This window comes from Rhinopithecus bieti, unplaced genomic scaffold, assembly GCF_001698545.2.
Source record: "Rhinopithecus bieti isolate Rb0 unplaced genomic scaffold, ASM169854v2 scaffold_11508, whole genome shotgun sequence".
Taxonomy (NCBI): domain Eukaryota; kingdom Metazoa; phylum Chordata; class Mammalia; order Primates; family Cercopithecidae; genus Rhinopithecus; species Rhinopithecus bieti.
Window position 1 is genome coordinate 577,965 of NW_016806932.1, and position 27,529 is coordinate 605,493.

At 41.0% G+C, this 27,529-nt stretch overlaps 1 protein-coding gene across 10 annotated transcripts in view; it reads right to left on the minus strand.

Moving 5' to 3' along the window:
* The window catches only part of ARMC2 (armadillo repeat containing 2), a 129,534-nt gene that overhangs the window by 64,430 nt on the left and 37,575 nt on the right, over positions 1-27,529 (minus strand). For 9 of the 10 annotated variants that reach the window (XM_017878742.1, XM_017878735.1, XM_017878738.1 and 6 more), the window contains 3 exons: positions 16,293-16,369; positions 11,037-11,135; positions 5,182-5,357 (listed from right to left, as the gene is read on the minus strand). In XM_017878742.1, the coding sequence (XP_017734231.1) occupies positions 5,182-5,357; positions 11,037-11,135; positions 16,293-16,369 (352 nt within the window). The remainder of the gene's footprint in view (positions 1-5,181; positions 5,358-11,036; positions 11,136-16,292; positions 16,370-27,529) is intronic. The other variant, XM_017878740.1, reaches the window with a different exon arrangement.

Genomic DNA, 27,529 nt, shown 5'->3' on the forward strand with positions numbered 1-27,529 from the left:
CGAAGGAAAGAAAAGAAAGGGGGAAACTTTTGGTTTTATCATTTGTATAAAAGAAAACTTAATACTGTTTAATTTGATAATACACATATATTTCTTTTTAAGGTCTATTTCTGGAATGCTTTGAGATAATCACAAGTAACATCTAAAGTTGAAAATTACCTTCTAGGCTGGATGCAGTGGTTCACGTCTGTAATTCTGGCACTTTGGGAGGCTGAGGCAAGTGGATCACGAGGTCAGGAGTTCGAGACCAGCCTGACCAACATGGTGAAACCCCATCTCTACTAAAAATACAAAAATTAGCCTGGTGTGGTAGCACGCGCCTATAATCCCAGCTACTCAGGAGGCTGAGGTAGGAGAATCACTTGAAACCGGGAGGCGGAGGTTGCAGTGAGCCGAGATGGCACCACTGCATACCAGCCTGGGTGACAGAGCGAGAATCCATCTCAAAAAAAAAAAGAGGCCGGGCGCGGTGGCTCAAGCCTGTAATCCCAGCACTTTGGGAGGCCAAGACGGGCGGATCACGAGGTCAGGAGATCGAGACCCTCCTGGCTAACACGGTGAAACCTCGTCTTTACTAAAAAATACAAAAAACTAGCCGGGCGAGGTGGCAGGCGCCTGTAGTCCCAGCTACTCGGGAGGCTGAGGCAGGAGAATGGCTTAAACCCGGGAGGCGGAGCTTGCAGTGAGCTGAGATCCGGCCACTGCACTCCAGCCTGGGCGACAGAGCGAGACACTGTCTCAAAAAAAAAAAAAAGAAAAAAGAAAAAAGAAAAGAAAATTGTCTTCTAAATCATACAAAAAGATCAAGTAAACTAAACACAGGGTGATAAGGAAATATAGTTTGTTTTTTTTTAAAAAAAAGCAAAGTATAGGATGATTGACTGAATCAAATGGTCTAAATTAGCTGTGTATTTAAAGTAGTAAAAAATAAAAATAAAAAACACCCTAAATATCCAATATTAGGGAATAGTTTAATAAACTATGGGACATCAATACTATTCATATTAAGCAGTCACAAAAAAGCATAACTGTGAACACTATGTTTAAAAACGGAAGCATTTATAACCTACTGTTAGATGGAAATACTAAGTGCCCTCATTGAAAAGGTGTAAAAATATGTTTGTAGGAATAAAGTCATCTGAACAAAAAATTATTTGTGTGTGAAAAGGATGGCATATAGGTGATTAGTTTATTATTAAAAACTATCTTTAAAGTTATGTTATTTATTTTTTGAGACAGAGTTTCGCTCTTCTCCCCCAGCTTAGTGTGCAATGGCATGATCTTGGCTCACTGCAACCTCCAGTTCCTGGGCTCAAGTGATTCTCCTGCCCCAGCCTCCCAAGTGGCTGGGATTACAGGTACGTGCCACCATGCCCGGCTAATTTTTGTATTTTTAGTAAAGATGGGGTTTTGCCACGTGGGCCAGGCTGGTCTCAAACTCCTGACCTCAAGTGATCCACCCACCTTGGCCTTCCAAGTGCTAGGATTACAGGCATGAGCCACCACGCCCAGCCTAAAGTTATTTTTAATAATATTTACTAATGAGTTTTCAGTTACTTAAAAAAATATAATAGAATCTGTCAGGCAAATTTGTTAAGTATTTGTTCTGTGTTTGATCCACAAATATTTACCGGGCACCTGATGTGTACCAGGTACTGTGCTGCTCACTGCAGAAGACACCAAGATGGCCATGGTCAGCCCCCAGCTGGAGGGGTCCCGGGAGGCGAGCACTGCCTGTGGTGCAGCTTCTGCATGCCCTCCTGCACAAGGCCACTTACAAAAGTTATTCCAGAGCAACCCTGCAAATTTGGTGTTGTCGTTCCCATTTTGCACTTGAGGAGTGCGTGCCTCAGAGAGGTCATAGAACGACCTCAGCATCACCTGGGCATGCATTAGGAATGCAGAATCTCAGGCCCCACCCGGCAGTACCGCCTCAGAGTCTGCATTTTACAAGATCCCCAGGGGATGCATGTGCACACTGAAGTCTGGGAAACACTGTTATGGAAGCTTCAGAAACTGTAACACATGGCAGAATGGAGATTCCTTCTGTTCCCAGGAGGAAAATAGGAAATGGGAACCTTAATGAACGTTTAATGATTACGTATTTAAAATAATATTGTTTAAAACCCCCAGAAAATAAGCGGGCTTAAGAAAACAGAAGAATATTTCTATATTGATGGAAATATATATTATTCCTAATATTTGGGAATATATCTGAATCGGCTGACTATCTTCTACTAGATTGTGAGTCCTTGAGGTCAAAACCACAATTTATTACTCTTTCTAAATGTAATATGTAGGATGTGTTCCATACTTAATACAACTTCATGGGAAAAAATGAATAAAATTCACTTTCCTTTCCCTCACTAAATCTTACATTTTAGTAAAAGTGGCAAAGGAAAACAAAACAAAAAAAACCCCTTGTATCACAGTTTTCATTAAAACAAGAAGAAAAAATAAAAAAGAAAACAAAGAAAAAAGACAACCACAATTTCCAGGCCTGCTGTAATGTCAATTTACACTCAGAGCAAATTTGTATGGCTTCTCCATTGTTAACTGTAAAATTATGACTTTAAGACATAAAAGATAATAAAATCTTACATTTATGCAAGGGGTATAGATTATCTTATTTTAAAAATTCCCTGTTACTCTCCCTTTCCTTTGCTCTGCTTTATTTTTCTCCCTTAGTTCTCATTATCTCCTTTGGTATCTGCTGTGTTTGCTGTCTGTCTGCCCTGCTACAGTGGCAACCCCAGAGGCAGTAGCTAGTTTATTCACTTGTATTCCTAGTGTCAAGAAGAGTCTCTGGCCAGGTGTGTGACTCACACCTGTAATCCCAGCACTTTGGGAGGCCAAAGTGGGAGAACTGCTTGAGGCCAGGAGTCTGAGACTAGCCTGGGCATCATAGCGAGATCCCATTTCTATAAAACACTTTTAAAAAATCAGCCAGGTGTGGCGGTGCATGCCTGTGGTCCTAAGCTCCTCGGGAGGCTGAGGCAGAAGGATCAGTTAAGCCCAGAAGTTTGAGACTGCAGTGAGCTGTGATCTTGCCACTGTACTCTAGCCCTGGGTGACAGAGCGAGATCTTGTCTTTAAGAAAGAAAACAAAAAAGAGTCTTGGCACAAAGTAGGTTCTTGTGGTAGGGTAGTTTTCTTCTTATGTTAAAAATAGTAGTTTATTCTATTTAAAGTAAATTTGGCAAATTAAAGTAAGAGAAGTTTAAAAATCACTCATAATAGTGCCACTATGTATGATCACACTTGCTACTGGCATTTTTTTTTTTTTACCCTGTACAAAGGGTGCTAGATTTTTTTCCCTCCTAAATAGTCACATTCATACTGTATATATTTGTTTGTACTCTTTTAAAAAAACTTAATACAGTAACATTTAAGCTTATATATTTTTGTATATTATTTTGTAAGAGCTTTTGACACAAAGATTAAAATTAAGATGACAGTCTGGAAAACTTTCATTTGTCAGTATATGCCAATAAATAGGCAGAGAGAAATTGTGAAAAACTTCTTAGTCCCATATAGCTTTAGTTTTTGCTGATTTTTTCTTCTTCAACAGTTCTTACGATGTAGTCTTTTAAAATTTTACATAGAACCCCATCACCAAGGCCTAAGCTAAACAAGACCTTGTCTGGAATGTTACAGGAGATCCAGGCAGTAGACGGGAAGTTGGTGTTGATGGATTTGAAGGTCCTTTCTGAACTGCTGGTTCTGCAGCTAGTCAAAAGGCAAACCCACCCAGCTCTGCACTCTGGAGTTTTAGCCCAGCATCTTGCTCCTGATTCAGCAAGGCCATCAATGTCACCGAGAGGGCTTTATCTAATCATATGTTTAGCTCAAAACATGTTCACTGCCTGGCAGATCATTTAGCCTTTTGCCCTAAAATAGTAAAATTTGTGCCATATATAGATAATTAATTTGAATGATACCATTAATAACCAAAATAATATTTTCTCTGCAAAGCATTAAAAAAATTCATGTTCCTTCCTTCCTCCTTCCTTTCCTTCTTGCTCTTTCTTTCTTTTTTTTTTTTTCTCACTCTGTCTTTCTTTCTTTGGCTTGGTATGGAACAAAATGTCTAGGATCCAGATTAAAACAGCAAAAGCAATCTTTCGGCAGCTGCTGCACCATCAGAGCCCTGGAGTGAAATCACTATTTCAAAGAAGTATTGCTTTCTTCACCACATATCACAATTTTTAAAAAGAGAGTTAATAGTTTGACAGCTAAATAAGAATGTAGCCTCCCCCTGATATTACACAGATATATGCTCAGAAAATTCTGCTTTATGAAAGACTTCATTACCAGTATAAGAAAAGGTGGCATTCTTATTAACTAATAGTAAGTACGGCAACACTTACCTTCACTGTATACTATAAGATTTTAAATTCTATAAATTATGGGGGGTTAGCACAAAGCTTTTACTTGTATGAAACCAAGAAAACAAAGCTTCATTCATTTGTTTTCGCGGCTCTCTTAGAACATTCTATAATAATTGTGGCTTATCTTTTGGTTCCAACTGTTTATGGCTGTGACAACGAAGTGCTCCCCTCAAACAATGATATCATTTTGTTTGAGACAGGGTTTCTACAGACTTTTTTTTTGGTGTCTGGCCTTTTCGTCTCACACCTTGTGAAAGCCTTCTATGACCATTGAGGTACCTTCCTGTGACCACATGCAGCTGTTTTTCGGTTTCACACTGGTTCCTAAAGCACCTGGTTTATTATGACTGTGGCCTAAATTACTTAGTTATTTATTAAATCATATGACAGAATCAAACATCCAAGAGAAACCACAACCTGCACCATCTGCTACTGATCTCCAGTCAAGCTATTTGAGCAACCGTTTCGAATGTATTTGCCTACGGTTATTTCTTTTTCTTTCTTGCCTTTCTTTCCTTCCTTCTTTTCTTTTTTTTTTTTTTTTTTTAAACTTAGTTGTAGTCCAAAAATGTTAAGAGTTTCTTTGAACATTTTCTATGTACTCAGCTTTAGTTCCTTAGATAATACTTCCTGGTCAAATTCTGAGATGTCAGTTTATTACTTTAGTTTTTTCCAAGATTCTAAACAAATACACTACATTTTTAATATTCTTTGTAATATTTACAAATAAAGCATTAAACAAAGCTTTTATGTGATATAGTCTACTAGACCAGAGGAAAGAAAAACTTACTGCTAGAATTATTTTTGCAAGTTTAAGGCTGAGCAAGTCTGAACCAACATCAACTAGTTTACATAGGGTCTTCAGGAGAATACTTCTTCTCTTAAATTTATTTCCAAGCATGTTTCCTTCCTCTAAAGCATGATGAAGTTGTGTGCAAGCAGCACAAACCGTTTCAATGTTTTCTTCTGTCAGAGCAAAGAGAGTAAAGCAACACTTACTAATTAAGATTAAGTTTTCAAGTGTGTCAAACACAGTGTGAGTAAAAACCCTGTCATTATTTCCTTGGATATCTTCAAATTCCTGAAGTCTATTTTTTTCCTTATCTTATCACTTCCATCTACCTGATTTTTTTCATCCCTTTGATCCATCTCCTACCGTGTTGACTTATTACTTACCAGTCATTAGCTTATCTAGAATACACAGTCTTTCAAAGAGGTATTGGAGAATGGGACTTCTACCTGCTTCAGTTGGCCTCCTTTACTCCAAACGCCCTCCACCTCAGCCCGTGCTCTGCTCAGTCTCACAGACGCGTGCCACTTGCATCTTGACCTTCAACTCTTTTTTGCATAGTTCTATTAGCCTAAAATGTTCTCCATAACCCTCATTCCTACTGTTTTTGGTCCTTCGAGGCTCTGTTTATGTTGTAGCTGCTTCAGAAAAGATGCACTGTTCCACATTCACAAACATTACCTTAGGTTACTTATTTTTCATGTACATATGTGTGTGTTGTGTTATATGACCAGTGCCATCAAACAGATGTCATGCTAAGTGAGCCAGTCTTACATATCTATCAACAGCACATGGTACAGTGAGAATACTGTATAGAATACTGTATATAGCATAACTTCATACATATTCATTTTCTAATATATCTGTTGACAAAAACAATGATCAATATTTTCCTATGAGAATAATGCTCATCATCTAAGAAAAGAGGGCTCTAATAGAACAAAAGCCTGAAATGTCACAAAATCCACCATTATCTGGAGGTGGTTATTAGAAAACAGGAGAATAAAAAGATTTTTGGGGTTGCTCACGCCTGTAGTCCGGCACTTTGGGAGGCTGAGGTGGGAGGGTTGCTTGATGCTAGGTTCAACGCCAGCCTGGGCAATATAGCAAGATCCTACTTCCAAAATAAAATAAAATAAAAAATAAATTAAAAAAAAGAAGAATATTTTAGTTAGGAAACAGGGAGATCTAGAACCTTTCATTTTATAATTATGATTGTGAGGAAAGTAATTTTTTTTTTTTTTTTTTTTTTTTTTTTTTGAGATGGAGTCTCACTCTGTCACCCAGACTGAAGTGCAGTGGCACATTCTTGGCTCACTGCAAGCTCCACCTCTCAGGCTCAAGCAATCCTCCTGCCTCAGCCTCCTGAGTAGCTGAGACTCCAGACGCGTGTCACCACGCCTGGCTAATTTTTGTATTTTTGGTAGAGATGCGGTTTTGCCATTTTGCCCAGGCTGGTCTCAAACTCCTAATCTCAAGCGATCCACCTGCCTCAGCCTCCCAAAGTCCTGGGATTACAGGTGTGAGCCACCACACCCAGCCTAGGAAAGTAATTTTTGAAAGTGGTAGCCACACTAATTGGCATACAAAGAAGAAAAGTAGCACAAAAAAATGGAACATGAGGGGAAATAAAATAATCTAACGTATTGTGTTGAATAATATTATCTCTGATAGATTCCTTCATGAAATTTAAAAGTAGGAAACCAATCTTAAATAAATACCATAATGTGCTCTTAGAAGCCCACATAGAGGAAGTGTGTGCCTGCAGAAGGAAGTGACTCAGGCCATTTTTAGCTCTTTTCAACAATAACATCTAAGAAAAAATTTTAAACCTCAATAGCTAAGTAACCTTCAATGTCTTTCGGTTATGCACTTAAATGAATGAATTGATGGGAAATGACTTAGACTAACTTTAAATAAAGGGAAAAACCTGAACTCCTATTGTATGAAACACTTGTGTTTTGTTGTTTTATTCTTCTGTGACTGGCAGTTTCTTTACAAACCCTAAGTCCAGACTCTGGGCCACTCGTTGGCAGTGGGTGGTCCTCCAAGTATTTTTCTAACACTTCCTTCCACAAACTCTTCAGCCTGGTAGGTTCTATTCAAGAATACTTGTTTTTAGCTTTAAAAAAGAGGTTAGAAAGAAAGGCTCACGGGTCAAATTTTAAACTATTGATCAAATCAATCCTTTATACCAAATAGTTTGTTATAAATGCTCTACAGCTGCAAAAGACAACTTTAATCTACGAACTATCAAGATTTGCAAGGGGCTAAATCTAGTGGGTAAAAGTTTGATGTGTAACAGAGAGTAACATAATCTCAGAGTAACTTCTATCCTCCAATATATGTATTCATCACAAAGGAAAGAATAAAAACTTGACAGTGGGTACAGCTGTGGGACACCACCAGCAACAGAACGCAGCAGCATCGTGTACTCCTGGCAGGAGGCGCTGACAGGGACACAGCGGCACTCATGTGCTCTGCCTGCCCAAGATGCTAACCTGGAGCTCATCACGGGGAAAACATCAGACAAACCCAATCTGCAGGACAGTTTGTAAAATATTCCTCAAATAGATCAAGATCACGAAAGAGATGTGGCAAATGATGAGAACTTGTGATCCAGGCTTTTATTTTTTCTATAAAGGAAAGTATTGGGACAAATTGGCAAAATTTGAGTAAGATTTGTATAGTATTGTATAGTAATTTCCAGATATATAAGAGAATGCTTTTGTTTCTAAAAAATATACATGCCAGCCAGGCTCAGTGGCTCACTATAATCCCAAAACTTTGGAAGGCCGAGGCAGGTGGATCACTTGAGGCCACAAGTTTGAGACCAGCCTGGCCAACATACCAAAATCCAGTCTCTACTAAAAATACAAAAAATTAGCAGGGTGTGGTGGTATGCACTTATCATCCCAGCCACTCAGGAAGCAGAGGCACAAGAATTGCTTGAACCCAGGAGGTGGAGGTTGCAGTGAGCTGAGATCGTGCCACTGCACTCCAGCCTGGGCAACAGAGTAGGACTCTGTCTCAAAAAAAAAAATTAGGCCAGGCATGGTGGCTCACACCTGCAATCCCAGCACTTTGGGAGGCCGAGGTGGGTGGATCATAAGGTCAGGAGTTCAAGACCAGACTGGCCAATATGATGAAACCGCGTCTCTACTAAAAAAAAAAAAAAAATTAGCCAAGCGTGGTGGCATGCACCTGTAGTCCCAGCTACGCGGGAGGCTGAGGCAGGAGAACCGCTTGAACCTAGGAGGTGGGGGTTGCAGTGAGCCGAGATCATGCCACTGCACTCCAGCCTGGGTGACAAGAGCGAGACTCCATCTCAAAAAAAAAAAAAAAGAAAAGAAAAGAAAAAAGAAAAAATTAAAATATGCATGCCAAAATACTTAGGAATATGGGACATTAGGTTGGCAACCTGTTCTCAAAAGGTTAAAGAAAAAAAAACTGTGTTGGGGTAGAGAAAAAGAGAGGGACGGGGAAGGGAGAGAATGAGAAAGCAAATGTGGCAAAGTGTTACTATTGGGGTGATCTGGATGAAGAATATACAGCATTTTTTGTGATACTCTTGCAACTTTTCTGTAAGTCTCAAATTATGTCAAAATTAAAAAAAGAAAAGAAAATTTCTCAAGGGATCAAGTAATCCAGCCCTGCCACCATTCGCTGGTGTTTTGTTTTGTTTTGTTTTGTTTTTTGAGACAGGGTCTCTTTCTGTTACCCAAGCTGCAGTGCACTGGCACAATCACGGCTCACTGCAGCCTTGACCTCCCAGGCTCAAGTGACCCTCCAGCCTCAGCCTACCACGTAGCTGGGACTACAAGTGCATGCCACTATGCTCAGCTAATTTTTGTATTTTTTGTACACATGGGGTTTCTCCATGTTGCTCAGGCTGGTCTCAAACTCCTGAGCTCAAGTGATACTCTTGCTTTGGCCCCCCAAAATGCTGGGATTACAGGCGTGAGCCACCATGCCTGATCCATTTGCTGTTCTTAATGTTATCTAGGGAGAGAGATGCCATATTTCCGTGTTTAATAAGCCTTCTCCTGAGAAGGGAGATTCATTCACATTTCAAATCCCTACTCCTGTTAAATTTTCTCTACTAGTGTGCATGGTAGGCAGAGCCCTTAGCACCCTCTTAAAATCCTTCCGGCTGAGCTGGACATGGTGGTGTGAGCCTGTAGTGTGAGAACCACTTCAGCCCAAGAGTTCAAGGCCAGCCTGGGCAGCATTAGTGAGTCCCCTCTCTTTAAAAAAAATCCTGGTCAGGTGCGGTGGCTCACACCTGTAATCCCAGCACTTTGGGAGGCCAAGGCAGGTGGATCATAAGGTCAGGAGTTTGAGACCAGCCTGGCCAATATGATGAAACTCCCATCTCTGCTAAAAATACAAAAAAATTAGCTAGGCGTGATGGCAGGTGCCTGTAGTCCCAGCTACTCAGGAGGCTGAGGCAGAAGAATAGCTTGAACCCAGGAGGCGGAAGTTGCAGTGAGCCAAGATTGTGCCACTGTACTCTAGCCTGAGTGACAGAGCGACACTCTGTCTCAAAAAAAAAAAAAAAAATCCTTCTTTCCTGTAGGAAGACTTCCTACAAGAAAGGCCTTCACAATACTCACTCAGTGTCCCCATTCAATGTTCTGCAATATATTTTCTTGTGTAACCTTTACCCAGACTCATTGTTCTTCTCACTATTGTTTGCACATTATCTCCTAAGATAAAGGGCCCAAAGCTAACCTGGCACACTAATATGAGGGGGAACCTAGTAACTCTAGAGGGGAAAAAGTCATCACATTCATATCCTTAGGACTTTGGGCTGCAGAAGCCTTTTGAGATAACCTAGTCTCCACCTTGTCTGGCAGGTGAGGACACTATTGCACACAGAGTCTAGGTGACTCCTCATGGCCATATGCTTAGCGAGTAGCAGCACGGGGACCAGAAACCCTGTCCAGGGCTCCCACATTAACCATGAACACAGCCAAGCACCAATGGGGAGCAAGGAGGGGTGAGGTCATTTGAACCTTTTGGGAATCAGGTCTTTTGCAGCACGTCCCTGTTTGGTTGCTGGTGAGGATTCATTTACCCTGCTTCTCTTAGAGCATATTCCTGTGGCTACCAAGCTGGTTTGCTCACCAACAACTCCTAGCAAAGGCTTACTGTGCACTGTGTGCCAGGCACTGGGCTCACCCTAGGGCTATGACCACTGCTCCAGAGGAGCCTGGTTCAACTTCAGAAAGAGAATCCTTGAGGAGCTGCAAAGAGGGAGAAAGTGGAGGGCCATCCCATGACACGCTTTCCCTCCCCTTGCAGGGACCCATCGATCGTGGGCCTTCACTTCTGGGGCAGTTCAGAGTGCAAGGGTGGGAGACACATCCCAGGCCATTTCCCATGCTATGGGTGGCATTCCTGACAGATGTGCTCCCTCCAAGAGAGTAGGACATATACCAGTTGGACCAAGGTAACCACGGGCACACCTGTCAAGGACGCCAGTTTATGAGACTCAGCTTCCAAGCCTGAAATCTGTTTTAATCTTTTACTTTCTTGAGTGTGAACAGCCACCTGAGAGAGGTTAAACCAGCATTTCCTTGGGCAGAGGAAATGATAATTAATTTATATTACAAAGGAAATTTTAGAAATTGGCTTAGTGCATTTAAAGCATAATCTTACTAAAAATTATGTGTGCATGTATTATTTAATACACACAGGGTAAATAAATAGATGACTTCATTTGTTTTTGAACATGTTCACAGAAATGATAGTGAAAACTTACTAAAAATATCAGGGCAATGGGGAACACATAAATAACTACAGGTATTGTTTTAAAAAAAACAAAACAGATTTTGTTTTGTTTTGTTTACCCTTTTCTAATTCACGCAAAATTGGTACAATCCTTGTATTCCAAAAGACTTCGTCTACTTCTATTTCTGCGTCCTTTTCTTGCAGGTCAGCTTTTGGGACTGCAAAAGAAATCCAGAACAGGAGAAAAGTTATGAAAAGGAGTTGTCATGAAGCACAGTCAAAAGCCTTTACTATTCATCACTACAATTAATAAACTAGAGAATTAAATTACCCTTTGCTCCCCAAGCCTGACTATTTCTCATTAGAACTACAGGTCTTCTGATCAAATTACCCCAAATTAAACTCAGACTGGATAACGTAAAACAGTCAGAACTTTAAAATATGATCTGGTCACTTCATAAAGTAGTCAGCTTTGTAAATACTGATGACTGTCAGTAAGGCAAACAGTTCTGAGTTCATTTTTACTTAAATGTATCCCTCTGTAATGTAGAATAAATAACTATAGATATGTAAAGAATAAGGATTTTGAAAATGCATAATGAAAAATTTTCTAAAAGGGAGACCTAAAATGACTTTCTTTTCTATAGAAATAAAATGTCCACACTAACATGGGGCCAGTAGCATTAATGCCAAATGATTTTGTGTGGTGCAGCAGAAAAGCCGGGGCCTTGGGGGCTGACAAATCTCAATTCAAATCCCAACTCCATTAAGGACATGGTGAGTGACTGGGGTCCAGTTTCTTATCCTTTCTGAGTCTCTGTTTCCTCATTAGCAAAACAGAATATTTGCCTTCGAGGGTATGAGAATTAAAATACATGGTATAGGTAAAGCTCTGAGCTCAGTGCCAAGCCTTTAGCAATATACAGTATATAATTAATTTCATTTCCCTGATTAAACAAGCACACAAACAGGTAATCACCCCTGCAGTATCTCATACCTGTATGATACTAACAAGCCATCAAGAGTAGATGCTGCCTGTGAATATGGGTTGCAGGGAACAGCAACCATTGACTGTGTGTACTCTAGATGCAGGAGGCCTCCATTTCATTTTTGCAGTAACACTATGAGGAGGTTCCCAAACAATCCCCATTTTGCAGGTGAAGAAAGTGGAGCCCAGGTGTATTAAGTTATCTGCCCAGTGTCATATAGCGCCCCAGCCTCTGCACTTAACCTCAAAGCTATGCTGACTTGCAGCAAACTAGCCAACTAAAGGGTAACATTGGGGGGAAATCTAACTCATATTAGAAATTGCAAATTATGATTATATTTCACACAGGCAGTATCTCAAGATCTAAAACACTGACTGTAGCTGGAGGTGGCATTGCTGTGCTGAGGCATTACTCAACAGTGCTGGAGATGTATTCCTCAGTCTCCCTTCTCTGAAGACCACTCTTTAAATCCTTTATCTGGCACTTGGTCTACATCAAGTCAGGGAGTCCACGCCCTCTAGGGGCAGGGTGGACCTGGTACCAATTAAGTGTACACACAGAAGGTGCCTGGACCCTAAAAATGTCACATAAAGAGTTAAAAATCAGGAACAATCAGAAGGTGAGAGGTTGGAAGAGAGAGAGACAAGAGGCAGAGAAAGACAAAGAGACAGACACAGAGAGAGGAGCAAAAGGGTATATGGCCCATATATTTTCAGGTTACTTTAAACAAAGGACAGACAAGTTGAGCAGGAGGCCTGTTAATAGCACAGGTTTGGAGTCACCACCTGAGTTTGAATCCTAGCTCTGCCACCTACTAGCTGCTTGACTATGGGCAAATTGCTTCACCTCTCTTCTGTAAAATGGGGTAACAATAGTTATCTCTAAATATTGGGATTAGGATTATTAATTTATTTGTGCTCTTCTGTATTTTCCAATGCCTCTAATGCATTCTTATTATTTTTGAAGAGAAAATATATACAACACATATTAAATGTGTGTAATACCTTAGTACATATCCATATTAATATTTTTTAATATTAATATGGATTAAAATAAAATTCTCTGCATCAAGAAATCCAATAAAGCCCCTTGATGATTATCTGTACAAATAGCAGAGAAATCCATAGATAACACATAATGGCATGTATTAAAAAACTCATTTGAATTCAGAGATGTATTTGAATTCTGAACACTCACACCATCAAATGGTGCTGATGTCACCCAGGAGAAGCAGGGATGCTGTACAATCTACCTATCCCGCCCAACACAGAGGCCTTCCCCTGTTATACTACATGCTAGAAATGGCCACTCCCGGTTGCAGCAAGTCCAGGCTTGCCTTTTATCAACTCTTCCCACTGCCAAGAGCAGCTGACCCACACAGGGCATCCAAGATCACCCAAGCAGCAAAAGTAAATAGAAAGAGGTTGTCAACAAAGCTATTATTAAACATTTGCAGTGCAGTAAATAGCCTTAATAGCAAGGTTTCAGATAATCTATCTAACCCAGTGCAAGACTTCACCATAAAATACTAAATTGAATTGTCTTTAGGACAAATTAGTCCACATCAGTACAGATTCACGATCCCTTATCCAAAACCTTTGGAATCAGATATGGTTTGGGATTCAGAAACATATGGATTTTAGAAAGTCAGTATAGTATACACATTGCACATTACAAACCACCCCCGTAGGGTCTTCTGCAGCAGCACCTTGTAGCAAAATATATGAACATTCACAGTAACAAAATGAAGACTCTAACTGACTTCCCATCAGGCTCAGGGATTTTGGAACTACAGATAGTTTGTAGACTACCATCTCAATCTTTTGGATCATTGTTTTTATGAATCTGCCTTAACTTTGATAATTTATGGATGTGGATTCTAAAACTAAACATAAATATTCAAGTAATACAAAAAACATAGTTTCTCATATTTGTGGATAATTAACCTATTCAAAGTCCAAAGTATATAAAGAATAAAATAAAATGAACATTTATCAAGGCAAGTGAAAGCCAGAAAATAAGTCAGGCGAGTTATTTAATCCACACATATTTATGACACACTTAAATTTACTAGAAACTAGACTTTGAGTCCAATAAGTTCAAGTCTGCATTTTTTACCTCCTATGCAATATGCTGCTTAATACAGAAGTTCTATGAGAAACCATGACTATCAACTGTTTTTCAGGACAAATAAAATGGATAACTTATTCACCCCAGAAAGAGCTAAATTAGAGGGGTGAGTCAGAAATCACAGAACAATTTATTTAACCCTCATGGGCCCTTATGAATGTTTCTGAGATTGGCTTCTTCTCAGAACCGAAGTTACTGAGTCACTGGTATGAGGGTTTCCTTCCAACCCTCTCCTAGGAATTTCAAAGTGCACAGTTGTGTCTGGCTACAGCCTTTCTACCTCTTCACTCACCCTGGGCCTCCCCCTGCCTCCATTTTATACACAATGCCTGAGTTACTCTAGAAAATGAAGCATGGATTCATATGACTGCTTTTTAAGATACACACAGACACACAAATAACAAAAAGGTTGTCTCAATCTTGGGCAACAATCTAATATTTTAGAAAGCACTTTCATCTAGGTTCACAGTTTGCTAAATATAAACATTATGATTCAACAGGAAATTGGGTAAGTCAAGCAAAAATCTCAGCATGTTTTTGAAGATTTTGCTGTCTCAGTGGTTATAGTTGTTAACCACAGCTTCGAGTTCTGGACACAAAAACCTGACACAATGTTTGGATTGGCTGATGTTTTTAGCATGTAAATGTAAAATCCTTAGCAACTATGCTGGCTCGAAAATTACTATATCTAAGATTTTCCTGAGTAAAGAAATTCCCAATGGCACAAAAGTCATTTTATTGATAAAAAACTAAGTTTTGAAGATAACAATTTTTAAAATCTAGTATTTAGTATTGTAAAATCTCATGTGTACAAAAATATATGAAGAGTATAACAGACACTAGTGTACCCCATACTAGTTTGGTCAGATATTAACATTTTGCCAAATTTTTATCCTTTCCCTTATTTTAAAGAAATGAAACATTACAGATGTGTGGCTCCCTGCATCTCTCCTCCTCCCTCTCCCTCTAGGGGTTACCACCATCCTAAATCCACTGGTTACTATGTTTACACTTGACTTCACATGCTTTACCACAGGGCTGTGTATCCGCAAACAATATATGTCTTTGCTTTTGTAACTTGTTTCATCTCATATTATGTTTATACTGAATTTACTCAATATTACAATATACAAAAGCCCATAATTTCACTTTTCTAACAACTATATTCTATTGCATGAATACATTTTGTATCATTTCTAGACTGTGGTTTATATTGTTACATATTTTCTCAATTAAACAGTTTAAAGGCCCAAAGGACGGTCTTAGTAAAGTTAATATAGTTTCATTTAAGTGAGCAATGTTTTTTTTTTTGTTTTTTTTTTTGTTTTTTTTTTTTTTTGAGACAAGTCTCCTTCTGTTGCCCAGACTGGGGGGGAGTGGTGTGATCTAGGCTCACTGCAAACTCCATCTCCCAGGTTCAAGTGATTCTCCTGCCTCAGCCTCCCAAGTAGTTGGGATTACAGGTACCCCACTCCCTCACACCATGCCTAGCTAATTTTCGTATTTTTTTTTTTTTGGTAGAGATGGGGTTTCACAATGTTGGCCAGGCTGGTCTTGAACTTCTGACCTCAAGTGATCCGCCTGCCTCCAAAGTGCTGGGATTGTAGGTGTGAGCCACCATGTCCAGTCAAGCAATGCCTTGAACTCAAGTTTTTAACCCAAGAACTATGTTAATGTCAAGTTTTGCAACTTTCCAAATGCTTTTACAAAATGATTTCTACAAAACCATTAAGACTGTCATCTAGGCCGGGCATGGTGGCTCACCCCTGTAATTCCAGCATTTTGGGAGGCTGAGGCAGGTGGATCACGAGGTCAGGAGATCGAGATCATCCTGGCTAACACGGTGAAACCCCATCTCTACTAAAAATACAAAAACTTAGCCACGCGTGGTGGCGGGTGCCTGCAGTCCCAGCTACTCGGGAGGCTGGGGCAGAAGGATGGTGTGAACCCAGGAGGTGGAGCTTGCAGTGAGCCGAGATCACGCCACTGCACTCCAGCCTGGGCGACAGAGCAAGAAACTCTGTCTCAAAAAAAAAAAAAGACTGTCATCTACAGATGTTCGAGGCATCAGAGTTGGGTAGTGGTAAGATGGTAAGATTGTATGAATATAATAAAATGTATAAAATAAATGTTGATTTGTGATCAAATTGGACAAACTTCCTGAAGTTTTCAGTGAGCCAACATAGATATCTTCAGTGCAAACATTTTTCCTTTAAGTGGAGATGCTGCAGATGAAGGAGTGTGGGAATCCCTCACCTGCTTTGGTTTGCAGCCTGCTCAGGTCTGAGCTACTGGGGCGTGATGAGGCCCTCGCATGTCTCTTCCCCTGATCCCTAAAAGAAATACATAAAACACTCAGCACAAATGTCAAAATACTTCTATTTTTGTAAATGACAAGAGTCTGCTATGTACAGTTTCTTCTTTATTATTTTGAGATAGGTCTCACTCTGTCACCCAGGCTAGAGTACAGTGGTGCTGCGATCACAGCTCACTGCAGTGTCGAACTCCTTTGAGCAAGTGATCCTCCCACCCCAGGCTCCCGAGTAGCTGGGACTACAGGCACATGCCACCATGTCTGGTTACTTTTTAAAAAATATTTTGTAGAGACAGGGTCTCACTATGTCGTACAGGCTGGTGATTCTGGGTCTCAAGTGATCCTCCTGCCTCAGCCTCCCAAAATGCTAGTATTATAGGAGTGAGCCACTGCACCCAGCCAATATACAGTTTCTGAAGAAACCATCGAGAATTGTTTATAAGGTGGGGTTTGGTGCTCTATATGCTGTTTTTTTGTTTTGTTTTGTTTTATGAGATGAAGTCTTGCTCTGTTGCTCAGGCTGGAGTGCAGTGGCGCAATCTCTGCCCACTGCAACCTGCCTTAGCCTCCCCAGTAGCTGGGATTACAGGCACATGCCACCATGCCCGGATAATTTTTGTATTTTTAGTAGAGTCGGGGTTTCGGCATGTTGGCCAGGCTGTTCTCAAACTCCTGACCGCAGGTGATCTGCCCGCCTCGGCCTCCCAAAGTGTTGGGATTATAGGCATGAGCCACCACCCTGGCCTCGATATGCTGCTTTAATTTACTTTTGATTTCCAAGTAAGATTTATCTTTTTAAAACAAGTCATATTTGCCTAACAACATGAAATACAGTTACTAGAAAGAATAAAAAATCCAGTTTATCTTGCAAATCAAAACAAAATTGGTTAAGGACATATACCACAAGGGGTCACTGTTACAGTAAGAAAGAACTCTGGGATGCTTGGATTACAAAAGCCTAGCCTTTGGGAGCTGGGAAAGACCTCTGTCTCTTTTTTTTTTTTTTTGGGGCAGAGTCTCACTCTGTCGCCGGGGCTGGAGTGCAGTGGCCGGATCTCAGCTCACTGCAAGCTCCGCCTCCCGGGTTTACGCCCTTCTCCTGCCTCAGCCTCCCGAGTAGCTGGGACTACAGGCGCCCGCCACTTCGCCCGGCTAGTTTTTTTGTATTTTAGTAGAGACGGGGTTTCACCGTGTTAGCCAGGATGGTCTCGATCTCCTGACCTCGTGATCCGCCCGTCTCGGCCTCCCAAAGTGCTGGGATTACAGGCTTGAGCCACCGCGCCCGGCCAAGACCTCTGTCTCTTTTTCTCTCTTCCTCCCTCCCCTCAACCCTGCAGACAAAGAAATTGTGTTCCAGCTGGCCAGATGTGCCCAAGGTCACACAGTAAAGACACATTTGGAACCTAGGTCTCATAATAAATTCACTTCTCTTTCCACTACATAAAAATGTGCCCTGGTTCCATTTTTAAAATTAAATTAATATTCTCTGAAAATATTTATATTTAGAAATATTTTAAACGTTAAAAAACTGAAAATAAATTTGGACAGTCCCCAGATGACAAATATTTTGTATTCCAAACAAAAGAGCAGTGGCTGGCCAATAGCAGGATTATATGCTCCAGTTTTTAAAAAGTTTTATTTAATGTAGAGAACATCTCTGAAGGATACAGCTTCTCTTTAGCCAGAGCTGACACTTAGAAGTACTGACTTTTAAATATCTGCACAAAATTCCAAAGTAAAAAAACACCAGGAGAAGAAGAGTGCAAGTTTTATATCAAAATTTCTTTTTAGCCATCAAATATAATAGTTGTTCCAAAAAGCTTACAGAGAAGGCCTATACATGTGATAGTCCCGTGGACATCTGTATGTGCCCGTGGCTTCTGCTTCCTGTGTAGCGAGCCCCCCAGTGACTATGCTGTGTTGCAGCTTAGCCCTTGGCCTTTCCTACCGCCCTGAAGATTAGCTTCTCCAAATACCATTTTTTACCTCATAAACATGTTCCCCCCATTTTTTTTTTTTTTTTTTTTTTTGAGATAGAGTTTCAGTCTTGTTGCCCAGGCTGGAGTGCAATGGCGTGATCTTGGCTCACCCCAACTTCCACCTCCCAAGTCCAAGGGATTCTCCTGCCTCAGCCTCCTGAGTGGCTGGGATTGCAGGCGTGTGCCACCACGCCTGGCAAATTTTGTATTTTTAGTGGAGACGGGGTTTCTCCATGTTGGTCAGGCTGGTCTTGAACTCCCAACCTCAGGTGATCTGCCTGCCTCGGCCTCCTAAAGTGCTAGGATAACAGGTGTGAGCCACAGCGCCCATCAGCCACCCCCAACCTTTTTTAAAAAAAAAAAAAAAAAAAAAAAAAAAAAACAAAAAAAAAACACTTAACACATCCTTTAATCATAAAATAGGAAAAAGATGAAGCCAATTTTCCAAAAATGATCTAATTAATATTAGGAAACAACTGCTTTATTTGTACATAATAAAAATACATGATAGCAAATGTCCCAAGCCAATCAAAAATGGCTATGGGGACTGGGACCTCTCAAAGAAGGCAGAAAGAAAAGAATCAACCCTGCGAAAAGTAAAATACCAAAAGTTTGTCAGGGTGTGGAGCCAAGGAAGTTCTCATATTTATGACTCCTAGAAATAATGAGAAGGTTTGAGACGAGGGACAACGCCTTCCTTTCAATATATACACCTGCCCTATACAACTATTAAAATCAAGCAAGATACTTTTCAACTAACGGGCTTCCAAAGTCAATGGTCCACTCTCCCTAGGTCATGGTCAGTGATGAGGTTGCCCACATAAATACCACACGTATGTATCCCCACTTCTAGGGGAAAAAACGAAGTGTCCTTATATGCAAAAGCTCAGCAGTGCTGAGTCTCCCAGTTCTCAAGAAGAGCACAGAACTAATTAACTCAAGATGGATTAAAGACGTAAACCTAAGACCTAAAACCATAAAAACCCTAGAAGAAAACCTAGGCAATACCGTTCAGAACATAGGCATGGGCAAAGACTTCACGACTAAAACACCAAAAGCAACGGCAACAAAAGCCAAAATTGACAAATGGGATCTAACTAAACTAAAGAGCTTCTGCATAGCAAAAGAAACTAACATCAGAGTGAACAGGCAACCTACGGAATGGGAGAAAATTTTTGCAATTTATCCATCTGACAAAGGGCTAATATCCAGAATCTACAAAGAACTTAAACAAATTTACAAGAAAAAACAAACAACCTCATCAAAAAATGGGTGAAGGATATGAACAGACACTTCTCAAAAGAAGACATTTATGCGGCCAACAAATATATTTTAAAAAGCTCATCATCACTGGTCATTACAGAAATGCAAATCAAAACTACAATGCGATATCATCTCACACCAGTTAGAATGGCAATCATTAAAAAGTCAGGAAACAACAGATGCTGGAGAGGATGTGGAGAAATTTAGGAACACTTGTACACTGTTGGTGAGAGTGTAAATTAGTTCAACCACTGTGGAAGACAGTGTGGCGATTCCTCAAGGATCTAGAACCAGAAATACCATTTGACCCAGCAATCCCATTACTGGGCATATACCCAAAGGATTATAAATCATTCTACTATAAAGACACATGTACATACGTATGTTTATTGTGGCACTGTTCACAATAGCAAAAACATGGAACCAACCCAAATGTCCATCAATGATAGACTGGATAAAGAAAATGTAACACATATACACCATGGAATACAATGCGACCATAAAAAAGGATGAGTTCACGTCCTTTGAAGGGACATGGACGAAGCTGGAAACCATCATCCTCAGCAAACCAACACAAGAACAGAAAACCAAACACTGCATGTTCTCACTCATAAGTGGGCGTTGAACAATGAGAACACATGGACACAGGGAGGGGAACATCACACACTGGGGCCTGTTGGGGGGTGGGGAGCTAGGGGAGGGATAGCATTAGGAGAAATACCTAATGTAGATGATGGGCTGATGTGCGCAGGAAACCACCATGGCACGCGTATACCTATGTAACAAAACTGCACATTCTGCACATGTATCCCAGAACTTAAAGTATAATTTTAAAAAGATAATAATAATGTTAGAAAAAAAAAAAAGAGCACAGGACTGGGATTAACTGCTGTTCTATGTGATCCTTATGGTGTGGAGGGTATGTGTAGGCTCTGAACCCAAGCTGCCTGAGTTTGGGTCCTGGGTCTAACTTTTATTGGCACTGTGACCTTGGGCAAATTACTTGGCTTTGGTTTCTTCATCATTAAAAAAAAAAAAAAAAAAATTTTTTAACCAGAGATGGGGGCCTTGCTATGTTGACCAGGCTCGTCTAAAACTCCTAGTCTCAAGCAATCCTCCCATCTTGGCCTCCCAAAGTGCTAGGATTGCCGGGTGTGAGCCACTGTGCTGAGCCTGGTTTCCTCATCTTAAATCGAATGCAGTGATTCTGCTTAGTACAGTGACTGATGTTGGAAGAACTTAATAAACTGAGATTAATTTTCTCTTTCCTTATGAGTCAATAATCACTAATCTAAGCAGTCCAGAGCCAAATCTTATTGAGTTAAAGAATGTGCATGGCATTGCCCTGATGAAGTTTAAAATCTACTCTGAGGAACTAAGGAACCACTGTTTTTCAATGGAAAAGTCCAATAGAGTTGTTAATAAAGTGCTAGAATGTGAAATTAAACAGATTGCAAGAACTAGAGGGTGCTAAGAAGGAAGTGATTAGTGAGTGGGAGAAGTGGACCACAAAATGGGCCTTTAAAGAGTAAAAGTTGGCCAGCATGGTGGCCCACGACTGTAATGCCACCACTTTGGGAGGCCTAGGTGAGATGATCACTTGCGCCTAGGAGTTCAAGGAGCTCAAGACCAGCCTGGGCAATATGGCAAGACCTCCCTCTAAAAAACTTTTTTATACTATCTAGCATAGTGGCACACAACTATAGCCCCAGGCACTTTGGAAGCTGAGGCAGGAGGATCGCTTGAGCCTAGAAGGTCAAGGCTGCAGTGAGCTGTGATTGTGCCACTGCATTCCAGCTTGGGTGACAGAGTGAGACCCTGTCTCAAAAATAATAATAGGCAGGGTGCAGTGGCTCACACCTGTAATCCCAGCACTTTGGGAGGCTGAGGCAGGCGGATCACTTGAGGTCAGGAGTTCAAGACTAGCCTGACCAACATGGTGAAACCCCATCTCTACTAAAAATACAAAAATTAGCCAGGCCTGGTGGCGGGTGCCTGTAATTCCAGCTACTCAGGAGGCTGAGGCAGGAGAATCGCTTGAACCCAGGGGGGTGGAAGTTGCAATAAGCCAAGATTGCATCACTTCACTCCAGCCTGGATGAAAGAGCAAGATTCTGCCTCAAAAAATAATAATAATATTAAAATAATAATAAAAGTTAAACCAGCAAATGACAACACTACTCCCAGAAGGGGAATAGCACAAGTGAAAATAAAGACAGGCATAAGCAGCCTGACACTGAGGGCAGGGGATAAGTGCCCAGGGCAAGTAAGACAGTCATAGAAGGTTTCCAGTGAGAAGTATTGGGAACAGTTGCCCCACACTATGGGTTGAGTAAATGAATCTGATTTGACAGGCAATAAGGAACTGTCATAGGTTCTTATACAAGGAAGTGATGGGATTTGGGGGTGTGCGATGATGGGAGTATTTAGGAGACTTGGAGAGGATGAACAAGGACTAATCTGAGGGTGACAGTGGAACTGGAGAAGAAGGAACACATTCAAGAGGTTCTACAAATCAAGGGTTGGCAGGATTTCAGGCAGAGGAAAGAACAGAATGTAGCCCTGGAGGAATATGATAGCAGGGGAAGCCTACCAGGGTTTCCACACAGCCATAGAGCTGAAGTCCCATGGTAAGACTGAATGGGGAAGGGAAGCATCAAGAAAAGAAAATCACTCCGTTAAGGAGAAAAGGAAGAAGAGATGGACTTATGTACTCAACAGAAATCTGTTTTCCTGTAAACTCTACTCATTGGTCTTGGTTCTACTAATTGGAACTGCATGAAACAAATCTTTGTCCTTTTCCTTCTTGATAATCCTGCACATATTTAAAGATGTTGCATTCCCCACATAGAGTCATCTCCTATGGTTTAAATCCCATGGTTCAACCACTTACAGCGGTGTGACCTTGGGTAAGTTTTGTTTTCCTCATCTGTATAAGGGGGTGGTAAATAACACTATCCCCCAGTGTGAGACTGTTGTGAGGACTAAATGATAGGATGTGCAATTGGTTGGCACAGTTCCAGGCACAGAGTAAATAATCCATGTTTACTATTATGGTTGTGGTCATCGCTGATGTCATCAGCAAACTCCTCCAGTCCCTTCAACTGTTCCTCACATGATACCGTTTCAAATCTCTTCCAGGATACTCAGTTACTTGAAGTGAGTGTTTGCTTGTCTGGATTCCATTTAAAGTCTGGAACCCAGCACTCAGCCAAAGGTAGTATTGCTTGAGGACAGAGAGATGTTCTAAGTAACACTTCAGCCTAAAATGACATCAGCGGTTTGGTGGCCACATCACAGTGGTGGGTGTCTCTAATCTTTTCCTGCATGTGCACTAAGGCAGATTTTCCCATCCAGGTTGGGCCTTTGCTCGTTCCTCCTAAATTCCACAGTGCTGCATTTGGCAAAGCATTCCTGCCTATCAGATGTTTTTGGATCTTGATTCAGTCATCCAGCAAAATTGTTCTTCCTAGTTTCCTGCTCCATATTATTAAAGACTGTAATTAAATTTTTTTGCAATGATTTTTCGTGTACCAAAAATAATTTCAGAAATTATTTCTTAAAGCTCCTCTGTGAAATTATTCATAGAGGCAGATCGGCACTGTTTTGTTCGTTAGGATATCTTAATCAACAAATAACAAAAACCTAATTTTAATGGATTTAAACAATAAACGGAACTTATTGACTCACATAACCCGAATGTGGACAGGTAGGGTGGGTTTTAGGCGTGGTGCAATCAGATCTTTGGCTGCATCTTTCTACGATTCTCTTAGCTCTGCCTTTCCCTCAGTTCCAGCTGTAACCAGGGTAGAGGTCTGATGAAAGCAAAATGGGTAGAGCATTCCCAGGCCTCTCTTCCTCAGCCTACATGTTTAAGAGCAATAGCAAAGTCTTCTCTTGTAATCAGTGAGGAGGAGGGTCCTACATTTCACTCTGAACAGCCAGAACCCATCTGTGGCTATGGCAATGCTATACACGGACTGACTCGAGTTACCACTGCCCATCCATGAGTCAATCATGTGGAAAATATCTACTTCTGGACCACATGCACCCCAAAGAAATACAAGTATATTTCTTTAAAAATACTATAAAATCAGCCAGGGATGGTGGCTCATGCCTGTAACTACAGCACTTTGGGAGGCTGAGGTGGGCGAATCATTTGAGGTCAGGAGTTCAAGACCAGCCTAGCCAACATGGCGAAACCACATCTCTACTAAAAATACAAAAGTTAGCTGGTGTGGTGGCGTGCACCTATAATCCCAGCTACTCGGGAGGCTGAGGCACGAGAATCGCTTAAGCCTGGGAGGCGGAGGTTGCAATGAGCCAAGATTGCACCACTGCACTCTAGCCTGGGCAAGAGAGCGAGACTCTGTCTCAAAAAAAAAAAAAAAAAAAAAAAAAAAAAAAAAAAAACTAAAAAATTCAGATTGTGCTGTAATTCTGACAGTTGTTCTAATTATTATGACTAAGGTTCTTTAGTCAGAGGTTAGCAAGCTTTTTCCCTAAAGAGCTAGATAATATATGCTGCATACTTTGTGGGCCAAGTGGGAAAATCCAGGTACTACGTGGCTACATTTGCAACCATTAAAATGTAATGATTTTAAAAGTATATAAACCATTCTTAGCTCAAGGGGTGTAAAAAAGAAAAACAAAACAAACAAACAAAAACCAGATGGATGGCCAGATTTCGCTCCTGGGCTGTAGTTTGTCTGTTTATTTGTTTTGAGACAGTCTTGCTCTGTCGCCCAGGCTGTAGTGCAGTGGTGTGATCTCTGTTCACTGCAACCTTTACCTCCCAGGCTCAAATGATTCTCCTGCCACAGCCTCCCAAGTAGTTGGGATTATAGGCATGTGCCACCACACCTGGCTAATTTTTGGATTTTTAGTAGAGATGGGGCTTCACCATGTTGTCCAAGTGGGTCTCGAACTTCCAACCACAGGTGATTGGCCCACCTTGGCCTCCCAATGTGCTGGGATTACAGGCGTGAGCCACCAGACCTGGCTGGCTGTAGTTTATTCCTACTTTAGAGGAATAAACAAATATTAAGAAGTAGATTAAATAGAAGGATTTGGAATGTTTAAAAAGTCAATAAATTTATTTCCACTTTGGAAAAAACGACATGCAAGGAAATTGTAAAGGATGCTTATGGGTAAGAGAAAATTTAGCAACTTTTGAACTAAACTTATCCTTGCCATAAGAAAAGACACTTCATTTTGAAACTAGATTCAAGTTGTGTAGGTTCAAGGTAGTAAATGTTTTAGGCTTTGTGGCCACACAGTTTCTGTCATAAGTACTCAACTCTTGCTGGAAGATGGCCATGGACAATAGGTAAATGATGAGTGTGGTTGTGTTCCAATACAGTTGTATTTACAAAAACAGGTAATGGGCTGGATTTAGCTCATGGGCCTTAGTTTGCTGATCCTGCTTTATAGTCTCTTCAATACTTCGACTGCAATTTGGTAATACCAACGGAGGGGTGGACAACAGAGGGAGGGTCCCCTCAGCATGTTTCATAGCCTAAAGCACCAGATATACAGTTTCCAGACAGATTATCACATTTTCTTTTCTTTTTTTGTGTGTGATGGAGTCTCACTCTGTCACCCAGGCTGGAGTGCAGGGGTGCGATCTCAGCTTACTGCAACCTCTGCCTCTTGGGTTCAAGCAATTCTCCTGCCTCAGCCTCCCAAGTAGCTGGGACTACACCCGGCAAATTTTTTTGCATTTTTGGTAGAAATGGGGTTTCACCATGTTGGACAGGCTGGTCTTGAATTCCTAACCTCGGCCTCCCAAAGTGCTGAGATCACAGGTGTAAGTCACCGCGTCCAGCCAGATTATCACTTTTTCTTAATTACTAAACTTAAACACTCTACTTAAACAGCTATACAGAAACACTTGAAATTAAAGGACATGGTTTTAAAGGGATGTCTGTAAGATCAAAATTTTAAGAAAGTCCTCCAAGGTACTTAATAGTGTTGGCTTGGGCACAAGACTAAAATACACACACATACACACACACACACACACACACACCTTGGCACCTTTTTCAATAATCACTAATTGGTTATTACTAAAGTTCTATATATATATATACACAATTAGATATATTGCTTTGTCGCTATCCATGTTAGCTTAACTTAGTTAACCTTAAATTCCCTTAGCTTAAGAGTAAAGGCTCTGGAAACCAAACACCGCATGTTCTCACTCATAGGTGGGAATTGAACAATGAGATCACTTGGACTCGGGAAGGGGAACATCACACACTGGGGCCTATCATGGGGAGGGGGGAGGGGGGAGGGAGTGCATTGGGAGTTATACATGATATAAATAATGAATTGATGGGTGCTGACGAGTTGATGGGTGCAGCACACCAACATGGCACAAGTATACATATGTAACAAACCTGCACATTATGCACATGTACCCTAGAACTTAAAGTATAATAAAATAAAAAAGAAAATAAATAAAATTCCACCAAAAAAAAAAAAAGAGTAAAGGCTCATGGTTTCAAACTCCCCTTAACATTCAAAGCCCCACAGTTTCAAGGCACTGCATGTGAAAAGCCCTTGTAACTTGTCAGTGCTGCATCTGGGAGGACTTCGTTCAGTACAGGGAGCTGTGGCTGTGACTGGCCTCTTCTGCAGCATGCTACTGTGGTAACCAGTGCGATGCAGGGTTCCATCTCTGCTTTCCATTCTGAATGCCTGGTGCCGTGCTCCCCTCACCTTATGCTAGAACTGCTGCAACTGCTTCCCAATGGCTTCCTTTGTCCCAGGCTCTCCTCTCCCCATTCATCCTTCACATAACTGACAGCGAAAGTCACCTCTCAGTGGTGCACCTTTATTTAAACAATGGACCCACATGCCTGGGAGTGGCATTGAAGGCCATCTGTCATGTGTCCCTAACTTCCCTTCCAGACACGCTGCTCAGTGCTATGGCTTGCAGCCTCAGGATGCCTCCTGCCACGTCAAATCCCACCTCTGGCTTATGCTCCTCCTTTAGCCAAGAACACAGTGCTCCATCCCTCACGAAAGTCAACCTTCAAAATGTACCCCCAAATCCCAACTACTCTAGGAATTTTCCCTTGATCCTCAAGTCAGAATTAGCTGCTCTGACCTCTAAACTCTCAGGATACCTTCTTTCAGTTCCCCTTTCATTCCTCCAGCATTTGAGTTCATCTTTGAACAGTGCTTCGAGACCTCGTGTGTGCATTCAAAGCACTTGGAGTTCTTATAAAAATGCAGATTCTAATTTGGTAAGTCTCGGGACCGAGGTTCTGCATGTCTAACAGGCTCCCAGAGGATGCTGATGCTGCTGGTCCAGGGAACATACTTGAGAAGCAAGGCCTGACATGCTGGTAAGCTCCTCATGGACAGGGTCAACTCCTCTATCTTCCAAACCCTCAGCACAGGGCACTGCTTACCAGGAAATGCTTATCGGACAGAAACAACAAGGGCCTCTACAAAATCAGGCCAATGTCTTGTCTTTTCCAAATGGAAAGTTTCTCAGCCACATTGCTCTTAATTTTTTAAAGGAATAATGACTTCATTGTTTTTGAAAAAATGATATATTTATTATTTTAAAGGCCGGGCAATATAATAAAGTACAAAGAAGATTTTTAAAAAATTATCCAGGATCCCACCACCCAGAAATAAACATCATAATATGTGGTCAACATCATTCCAGACATATTTCTGCATATGTTCAAAGGAAAAGATAGAAGAATGAAAGAAGAGAAGGGCAGGAGGGAGGGCAGGTAAATGTATACATATAAACGGAATCATACCATACATGTTACTGTAGTGAGAAAGCATTAAGTATAAATTTTGCTTGAACTTAACAGAGAAACAGAAATTGAGGTGAAACTGAAGGAACTGTAGAACTTCAGATGAATGGGTCTTCACAAAGAAATAATAGTTTCTAAAAGATCTCTCTAAAG